General features: G+C 36.7%; 1 protein-coding gene across 1 annotated transcript in view; it reads right to left on the bottom strand.

The window, feature by feature from the left end:
• Positions 1-7,428, bottom strand: part of prkaca (protein kinase, cAMP-dependent, alpha catalytic subunit) — a 19,952-nt gene extending 12,524 nt beyond the window's left edge. Inside the window, exons 1-3 of the mRNA XM_015390023.1 lie at positions 7,146-7,428; positions 4,188-4,249; positions 2,516-2,674 (exon numbers count right to left, since the gene is read on the bottom strand). Of these exons, the coding sequence (XP_015245509.1) occupies positions 2,516-2,674; positions 4,188-4,249; positions 7,146-7,191 (267 nt within the window). The 5' untranslated portion in view covers positions 7,192-7,428. The remainder of the gene's footprint in view (positions 1-2,515; positions 2,675-4,187; positions 4,250-7,145) is intronic.
• Positions 7,429-10,827: the final 3,399 nt, after the last annotated feature.

Consider the following 10,827-nt stretch of genomic DNA (forward strand, 5'->3'; position numbering starts at 1 on the left):
AGTCTTAGCACCTGCTTTGTAGCGTTCTTGGCTTGTTTCAAGTTTTGTATAAATTATAAGCTGCATTTGTTTCCTAGTTTAAAATCTAAAAATAATGTGGTTGATCAAATCTCATGTGAATGATTAGAAACAGGGATCCCTCAAACTACAATTTTACTATGCTGGGGAAGATTCTCAGTCCTCCAGGTCATAGTCAATCCAAAAAACTTCAAAAACAATCCACTGGACTTCATTTCCAAGTTTGAAGATGTTTTGCTTCCCATCCCGGAACCTTTTTCAATTAAAAACGTCAGAATTAGTGTTGAGTACGAAGCTTTATATAGTAGCATTAGCAGTAGAAAACATGCAAATTCAACCAGAAGAACGTGTCCACCCCATAGGAATGGGCAGTTTTTTTGGGGTTCTTTTTTTGCAAGAACCCAAGTTTTATGTTTTCCTTTCGTGTTAACATTATGGTACATAGTACTTAATCTAAAGAAAGAAACAACTTAAAGCAGATAAAAATGGTTTAATCATGTTTTGCTGGACTGCTCTGAGCATGTCCAATCATGACGTCAGTCAAGCAGTTAAAAAGAATGTAAAACGCATCAAAGTACCTAAGAAAAGTCATAAAACATTTTTTAAAGGTTTGCATTATTATACTTTGGTGATTTAAGAGTAGAAATAAGCCCTTTTAGTACCATAATTATATTATTTATGACGACCTGGGTGAATATCTGCTTGCACATGTGCAAATCGGGGAGTGACACCCCAAGTCAGTGGAGCTGAAAATGCAAAATGTTGGAACCAATATCCGTACAGGAGCTTTGCTTTCTGGACCTGGATTATCCAAATTTGGGCCTTACTAAATTCTGACTAAAAAGAAAATTACTTTTGGTCATAACACCATGATTAAAACTAAATCGAGACAAGTTGTCCAAATTAAACCTCACTGGTACCTTGTTTTTATAACACATTTGCACTAGCAGACCTTTAGACCACCATTATTAATTTAAGCTCAGTCTTAAAGATACTGTAACATCCTGACCTACCTGTGGTTTTCCTGCATGAAAATCTGTTGTCTTTTGAATTAATATTTATTTATATTATCTATGTTCCATGTCTTTTGTCCTATTTAATGCATTAGTATGACAATTATGAATTAAACAAATAAATGATTACCAAAAATATTTAGAGAAGGGAGCTAAAACTAGGGCAATAAATAACAGTGTCAGCCTGCTAAACTCTAAGACAGTATTTTCAGATCTAAATCTGCCAGGGTATGAATTATTCTGGCCGTAGTTTTATCTGAACAAACCACCTGTAGAATAAATCAGGCCAGGTCTGCATGGTTCATACAATACGGTTGTCATGTTTTCCCCATTATAAAGTGCCCTAAATGACATTAAATACACTGAATTTATATTTAGAAAAAAGTTTCAAAATCCAGTACAGATTTTTACCGGTTGAAATACATGAGATTTTTATCAAGAACTATTCAAATGCAGTCGAAATGACCAGAGCTAAAATATTAAACAGTTCTTTATTTTACCGCTGAAGGGAAGTTCTAACTCAGAAGTCAACTTCTGCATCATTAATCGGATTCTGTCTCCTGCAAAATCCCATCCGTGCTTGCCATCTGTTTGGATCTTGTCCAAAACGAAACCCTTTATTTAACCAATGAACCCATAAACACATGCAAAGTAAACAATTACAAAGCCGTGAGGGTGTCTTAAAAAGCCCAAAATATACTTCCTCTCTTATTCTAACCTAAGACTCTCATTACCAAAACAAATACAGTCAAAGTACTTCCTTCTATCTAAGGTCCAGGATAGTAGATTACATTTATTCCCCAAAGTAAAGTTGAACAAACAACAACTCTAAAGTAGTTACAGACACACCCCTTAATAAAAATGACTGCCTATTGAAATACTGAACATCTGCTTATTCATACAGTACAGATATTTCTTAGATTGTTTTAAATAAAAGCAACAAGCAGACAATCAACGTCTACCAAGGTCGGCCAAACACTTAATGTTTTAAAATCAATATAGGCCAAAAAAAAAAAAAAACACTTCACTGACAATATAATTTCATGTATTAGAAAAGAAATATCCTTTATTGAAGTCTAAAATCTAATTTTAAACTATATTTGTTTATGGAATACTAAGATTTTCAGTTGGAAGTATTTAAAATATGGCCTCAGTATAGGATAAAAATTAATCAAACTGGCGTCTAAAATGACTTGTGATGACTAGACCTTCATAATCGTACAGTTTCGTTGTCAGAGGAGAAATGTAGGCGGAACTTTATACTAAATTGCTCCACTTGCTGTAGCCTTCATACAGAAAAAATATCACTGGATGGTGCTTATTTTAGCACAAGTGAATGAAGAAGCCTGCAACTGCATTTGAAGCCCTCAGAAATTAAACCCATACAAATCCACTCAGTGAATCCCATCAGCAACAGGTGAGAACATTAAACAGAAGCATCTGCAGATGAATAGAACACTTTTAAACAGCCCTAATTTCCCTGCGACCTGGACGATCCCCTTGGTGATACTGACCTTCTGCTTATTGAGGATCTTCATGGCGTAATGCTGTCCCGTTTCTCTGTGCTTCACCAGCATGACGCGGCCAAATGAGCCCGTGCCCAAGGTTTTCAACCTCTCAAACTGCTCCAGGCTAGCAGTGTTCTGAGCACATGGAAGACAGAAAGAATTAGCAAAAAGAAAACACACAAAAAGACATTATTTCTTCTAGGCATCAAAAGCTTTTATTTTTGTTTATTTCAGCAAAAATAATAATTCTAATTACAATCCACTGTTGATTGAGCATCAAGAATCCATTTCTTGGACATTTTTGTGATTGGACATCTTGCAATTTATTGAATATCATTAAGGAGGAACTTTTTAAGACAAACATACAACTGAGACTTTATCTCACTTAAAAGACTATTTATGACCAATTTTTAACCATTTAAAAGACACTTAACTTTTAATTTAATGTTTTAGTAAAGCTATAGATATCATACACCATAACAAGAATTGGGCCTTTTTTTGTTTTTTTTAGCTCTAGTGACCCAGAAGCCCCAAAACCTGGTCAATAAACGCAGCATACCTAAGCTCAACTACTGATAAAAATACTCCTTGATCTCGATATTTTCACTGAGCTAAGACAATATTTGGATAGAAGATCTAAAGTGAGAGTAAAGTGTTGCCTGACTTAGATAGAAGGGGATTATACTATATGTGAATTGGTGCTGCAACTAACGTTTATTTTGCAAATCAATCAATCTGTTGATTCTTTTTTTTCGATTAATCAATTAATAATCGGAAAGCAAAAGGTTCCTTAAAGAAGATTTTTAACTAAATGAAACCAGATGAAACTCAAACTTTTCCACTTAAGGAGCATTTTGACAGACGAAAACGTTTTTTTTTTTCTTTTAATCTTAATTTTATCTAAATTTTATCTACATTTTTAAGTATTATTCTTACTTGCTGCTCAATGGGGGTCCCTGTCAGCTAAAAGCATGTTTTAGAGTCTCTATACTCCAGTTAACGATTAATGGATCAATCACAGTTCATCCGGTTATTTGTTTCAGCCCTAATGTTAATCTAAAGAAACTTTATTTCCTATGAAAACATTAACTACATTGAGGTTGCTACGACAACGGGCCAGAATTCATTTTCTAGAATTTACTTTTTTGTACTTTCAAGCACTTTGAGGAGAATAGAATTCTCTGTGTTTTTTACCATCACAATAAGTTGAATTATTTTTCCAATTTATCTAATTCATTTTTTTAATATTGATTGTTTAATAATAGAATAACAAAAGGTGCCTTATAGAAGATTTAATACTAATATGGATTGAGCATTTTCACAGACTAAAAGCATTTTTATCTAATAAAAGATGTTCATATAGATTTTTTTATACAATTTGTTCATGATCCCTGCTCTAAATGGGCTGCTCTTGTGTTAGCATCTGTATACTCTGTTAATATAATTAATAATTCTATTAATTGTTGGAGCCCCTGATTAGAATTACTCCTCAAGGTGGGATTTTGTCCATTTTTATCTATGCTACTGGAGAAAAGATAAATAATCTCTGCACACATCTTTCCTAAGGTGATGGCGTTATACTCTTCCAGAATGTCTAACCATCTAGAATCCTTGCAGAGCATAGGTAGAGAAAAAAAAATGTACAAACCTGTGAAGGATTCTCCCATTTCTTGAGGAAGTCCTCTTTGGCTTTTGCAAGGAACTCCTTGACTGTAGGAGGAAGGAAAAAACGTGGCTTCAGCGTTTTGTTTTTACGGATAATGAGAGACGACACAGGACTATCTAACAAGTTGCCCATATTAGAGGTAAACGGCAGAAAGCATGAATAAACCTGCATCCTGGTTCACTGTTATTTGTAGCATGACAGTTGAACTTTAAATAGCATGGAAAACAGCTCAGACCAGTAATTTGCATGTAGTTCGACTCTCACACACTTAGAGTGCTCAAACTTTTATCAATACTCATATACACAAAACATACAGAATAAAATATTAAACTTTACATTAGATAATTGAAAATAATAATTCCATAAAATAAGTGTAGTATTCTGATAAGAGCAGGCGCTCGCCACTCTGGCTCCAAAAGCTAAACCTAAGCCCAAGAATGCTCCCTGGGTGCTGCAAGCTGCTCCCTGCTCCCAAAGAGTAATGCTTTAAATGCAGAAGACCAGCTTTATTGGAACTTAAAATAGCAATGACAACAAAAAAATTACTATTTAAAGATTATTGGATAAGGAAAAGGCATATTATGGTTCCTGTAGGCTTCAATGGCTAATTCTTGAAATAAAAAACAGAGTGGGTTCTTCCCTTCCTGCATGACAAATAAATCCGTAAATAAATTAAACCAAATGTGCAAATCTGCAACGACAAACTACCTGAATGTAGAGTCAAACCTACCCTTGATGAACAGGCAGCTTGTTTAAGCGGTTATATATGAATGTTAGCGGAAATCTTCCTCCAAATGGTTTGAAATTCAAACTGGTTTTTGACATCTCACTTAATTAGAATGAAATTAAACAAGCAAACAAGAACTTCATATTTCTGTGTAACTATACATTTGCATTGACCTTACTGTGCAGCAGTTAATAAGCAAAGGCACTGTGTCCAAGGATATGGGAAAAAAATTTTATGATGCTTCTCTAGCACCAAAGTGCTACTTTGGTGCTAGAGAACTGCAGCTCAACTTTTGAGGCCCTCCCTCTACTCTAAAATAGCTTTTCTAAGATAGGAATGTAACATAGTTTATTTTTCTCTTTTTATTAAAATCAAAAAGAATATTAAATCCGTTTCTGGGGTCTAGTAACTGTACGAGAAACATGAATGACACAATTTTGAGTTTAACCTCTAGAGCGGAGGTCTTCAACAGGGGGTCCGAGACCCCTAGGGGGTCCACAGAGGTACTGCATGAGGGTCAAGAAAGTTTTGGTTGATTAGACTTTTCTTTAAACCCCCCCTGCAGTTTTTTCCACTAATTGAAATGTCTTTAAATAAACATTAACATGAATTCAACACACTGTAGTAAACAGATAAATGGAGGCAGAAGATGTCTTTCAGTCATCAATGCTCACATTCAGCAACACACAGGAGCTCTTTCAAACTGGGCACCGTTTCATTCACAACACCTGTCCCATCAACCAGGAATCAGAAATACTTTAATAATCCCAGGGAGAAATTACTTTCGTTACATTACTTCATCTGTAATAGAGTGACTATAGGACCAGTATGTGTTATATCACATTGATATAACACAATTTAATAAAATAGATATAATTAGGGATCCCCGCTCCATATCATCATCACTTTGGGGGTCATTGACCTGGAAAACGTTGAAGACCCCATCTCTAGACTAATGTTGATAAGAGTCCATATGTATTTCAATCAAATTTTAAGATTCATGTCTTTACATTTAGAGTTTTTGTAGATATATCACACAGAAAACATTAAACCTTACATGATCAATATTCCTTTGTAACGTAGAGCTTATTCATTTTAATTACATAATCATCAGGTTTATGTATTTAGTATTAAGAATAATTACTAAAAAATAATACCAATGTATTCATTTATTTCAAATAAAGAAGCAGGGTACACCCTGGACAGGTCGCCAGTCCATCGCAGGGGAACACAGAGACAACCATTCTCGCACACGCTCACACCTAAGGACAATTTAGAGAAGCCAATTAACCTAACAGTCATGTTTTTGGACTGTGGGAGGAAGCCAGAGTACCCAGAGAGAACCCACGCATGCTTAGGGAAAACATGCAAACTCCATGCAGAAAGACCCTAGGCCGGGAATCGGACCCAGAACTTTCTTGCTGCAAGGCAGCAAATAAATAAGCTATATCACATTAATGAATATGCATCATGTAAGGATTTAGTAGGTTTGTTTTAGAATAATCTAAAGAAAATGGGAATTTGTTATGGAATAAAATTTCACAAATCTTTAAATTTTGGTGAAATATTTTAGTGTGTACTTAACTCAATAGAAACACATGGTTTAAGTCAATTAATTCCATTAAGATATTAATAGAAAATGTATTTTTTTATGTCTATAAAAAGACAAAAGCAAATAATTTGTCAGCCTTTCATAGGTTGATTACAGATTTGATGTTGGGGCTAACTAGAAACCCACAGCATCCAGGCTGGCCCTGTCTGCCTGAGTGATAGGAAGCCTCTTGGTTCGCTTATGCCTCGTCTCGGTGTGTTTGCAGTGTGTGCCAACATTATCTATTGCCAGAGAGCAACAGGCACAGAGTGTTCAGGAATTATCTGACACATAGCCTGTCTGCGATCCTGCCAAGAACTGAGCACAAGAGGAAGTGAGCTTGCTGCACTTTACATTCAGTTCTTTCCCCCGATTCTAAAGGTAAAGACTAGAAACAAAAACAGTATTTACTTTTTATTATTTAGCAACTCATGTCGATCAATGAAGAGTAACAGAGCCTGGTAATTATTTCTGGTTAAAAAATAATAATAATAAAAAAAAGAGGAACATTGCTGGTAATTCCTGCCAGCATTTGCCCCAATAGGCGGATGGTTCTGAATGGAGCTGCTGTGAAAAGCGGCCTCTCTATGGAAGCTGGTTGTTTCTGATAATCAGGACTCACCGCTTTCCATTTCGCTGCCCTTTCTGGCTGTGGGCGCGTTGCCCATGATGACAACCTGTCAACGGGGCAATCTGTGGGCCGCCCTGCAGCCTCCTCCAGCCGGTCTATGTCGCTTAGATCTGCTCGGTGTTTCCTGGCTCCAGCAGAAAAGGGGACCGCTAACCTGCTCTGGAGGAGGGGGAAAAAAGCCCCGACAGATGCTGCTTAAGCGGCCGGGTAGAAGCGGCTCCCTCCACGACCATCCACCGCTAAGGCCGGGGTTAAATCCTCTTCAAGACCCCCCCACCCCCCCCGGATAGGGCTTCAGTTGGACCCTCAGGCCGAGCTCGGCGCTGATGGCCTGAGCACGGAGGATGCTGTCTCCGCCTGAACCTCCTGGCAGCCCCCGCCGATCGAGCCCCCCTCCCCTCCCCACCCCCGGCTCCCCACCTCTCCTCAGTCCCCCCAAAAAACAACGTTTTCCGATTCGAGGGATCAATCCTCTTAGTCCGATGCGCCCCTCTTTCCGGTGATGAACCCAGTTTTGAAAAAACTGATCAACCGAGGCTTGGTCCGGCAGCGGCAGGTATTCATCCAAATCAACATCGCACCCCCCACCCTCCCCCGGTAGCCTCGGAGACGAGCAAGATGACGGAACTACAGCCTAGCGAATGCCCCGCCCTCTTGGCGAATCACGGATGATTGACAGTTGAGATCAGGTTGATGATTGGCTAAACCGTCAGCAGTGGTCATATGGGGAGAGCTCTGATTGGTTAATCTATCCTATCACTCAAACTTATGGTCTGTCTGACAGCTATGGCAGAAAAGCTAGTGAGAGAAGCGTCAGTGATTTTTTTTCCTCCCAACAACGTTCTCTCCGCTCACTGTCCTCCATTGGTTGAAGGCAGAGGGACCGTGGGAATCTCAGTGAGCGCGAGACGTCGATTGGCTATGACCAGTAACTGATTGGAGGACCCGCCCAACCCTCCCCTTTAAGAATAATGAAAAAAAAGAAAAAAAAAGAAAAGAAAACTCATTTACCCCTCCACCCCTCCCCTCCAGCATCCAGCGACTGATACAGGTTTGGCTGAGTGACGTCAACAGTGAGCTATTTTTAGATATATTGGTCAGAATTTAACGCACGCTGGTATGGCAGGACGTTGTAACACATTATCACAATTTCTCAAAACTTTAATTTGAGATATTCAATGTTTTTTCTAAATAATCACTCAGTACATTTAAAAAAGTAGATAATGCTTATAACAGCTTTTATTTCCTTACAACGCAAACCTATTGTAAACACAGCACATTTAAATTAAAAAAACATGACGAGAAGCTTATTTAACATTTTTTATTGAACTAATATCTAGACCAGAGGTCTGCAACCTATGCCTCTAACTAAACTGGAAATTAAATAATTAAGGGAAATGCAAAAAGTTTTCCTGTATGTTTTCAATTAATATCCGTATAGAATATCAACATGGTAGCCTCTTTTAAAAGTATAGCCATAGTTTTAGGATGGCTAACCAGAGTTTTAGATTTTTCATATTAAAGCTACAGTGTGTAATAATTACAGGGATATACAGTCAGAAATGTAATATATTATACATAGCTATGTTATTTATCATCATCTAGGAGCTCAGCCTCTTAACCTTAATATTTGCGTTGCCTTAGAATTCGTTATTTATAATTACATAGGAGCGGGTCTCGCAGCCATGGAGGCAGACATCTTTGCGCTACGGCAGCGCAGAGCCAACAAACTAGCGATTGCGAGATCGCCAAAATGTCACAACGATGTAGAAAAAATAACGGGTATATTTTTTATCTTAAGTCTACATGAAATCTATACCCTACACAGACTAATGAAATACTATCTGTAAAATTATCTATGTAAACAAACCTCATCACTTGAGAAGGTAGATGATGCGGACGTCGAGGAAGACATTTTGTCCCGTAACGCTCGCCGTACTGTTGGGGGAAAGATGTTCATGTTGCTGCAGTCTGCAGTCTGACCGCTAGATGTCGCTAAAAGTTACACACTGTAGCTTTAAAGGCAGCTCACTTAATTTGCCTCATTCTACAAAATAAATGTTTTGTTTTTCTAGCATAAGAAAAAGATATCTGCCAGTGTTTCTACAAATTGAAAGGCATTAAAGATCCTTCATATGCAAAACAAACCGGCATTTCAAGATAATTTTATTTGACACCTTTACTCTGTTCTGCAAATCTTTACATTTTTCCACTTTTGAATCAGAAACACGTCTGTACAGTCAGGAATTACTCAATTAACTCACTTTCAGAGAAATATATTATAGAACTGCTGTCCCCCATTTTAAAAAAGGCAATTTGCTTAACAGATTTAATGAGTAACTGAACTGCTTTATTATAACATCTCTGTCAAATATTGATCTAGTTACACAAGTTTGTTGGTTTTTATTAATCTGCTACATTTATCTACCAATTTCTTCCAAGTTATATGTTTTAATCATCGGGGTTGTAGCAGTAATTTCAAACTTTATATCGAAACCCAAAAAATATTTGATAGCATGGGAACAGAAGAAAAAAATTATTATAGGGCCAAAAAAAAAAACATTAACATGAAAAACTCACATTATTCAGATCTCAAAATTGAAGGTGCTTTAACCATTAGATAAATAACTTTAAAAATAAATTCTAAAAAGTAAAAAAAAACAAAACAAAAAAAAAACAATCCACTGGAAACGTCGAACTTTTTATGGAATGACTATGACCTGGATGATTGAGAATCTTCACCAGCACTTTACAAATAAATGTTTAATAACCCCAACCTAACACAATTAGCTCATATTTTGAGGTATTAGGATTTTATGATGCAAATATTCTCAAAATCTAACAATTGTAAAAATTTGCAAACAACATCTGAAGTATCAACACCACACCAAATTAGTATTGTATCTGGATACTTTTGAGCAGTGATGCTTTTTAAAGCCCTATTCATACATTTCCTGTGCCTTTCATTAACGAAGAAATGTTTTTTGGAATAAAATTCTATCAGGAGGAACTCTTAACATGTTAAAAGACACAGCCTTTAAGGAATTATGTTGCATAATATTTTTTCCAGTCAACAGTGAATTCAAATTTGGACATTAGAATCTATAACTATTGATTCATTTTCCCCCTCAAGTTCAACACAGAAAGTGTTTTTATTTTGGTATTCAACACAAAGCTGGGATTTAGTATATAAACTTATATATGTTATATAAACCTAAACAAAAACTGCTTTTCCAGATGTAAATATTATCTTTTTAAATGAAAAAGAATGAACTTGAAGACACATGTTAACTCGGCAGCCTGATATTATAAAATACAAGATAAATATAAGACACTGTAAAATTTTTATTCAATTTATGAGAAAAATGCTTCCCCTGGAAAGTAAAGAGCCTCTTTGATTTCCAACTAGAAATACATAAAATCAAGCTTCTTTTAAGAACATTATACTATATGACAACTCTTCTTGCCATATGCACAAAGCACTGTTAAAGCAAGGACATCTACACATCTTGGAGGGATTTTTAGTTAGAAAAGACAAACACTTTATTATGCCAGGTGTTTCCACTCCTAACCCCCCACCCCCTCCATACCTCAACCCCACACCTGGACTACTGGGAGGGCAGAGCAATGACCAAGAGCCCTTCATAGCCAGTAGCATCAAAAGGTTCTTTTC

Source organism: Cyprinodon variegatus, unplaced genomic scaffold, assembly GCF_000732505.1.
Source record: "Cyprinodon variegatus isolate N-32 unplaced genomic scaffold, C_variegatus-1.0 Scaffold481, whole genome shotgun sequence".
NCBI classification, from domain to species: Eukaryota; Metazoa; Chordata; class Actinopteri; order Cyprinodontiformes; family Cyprinodontidae; genus Cyprinodon; species Cyprinodon variegatus.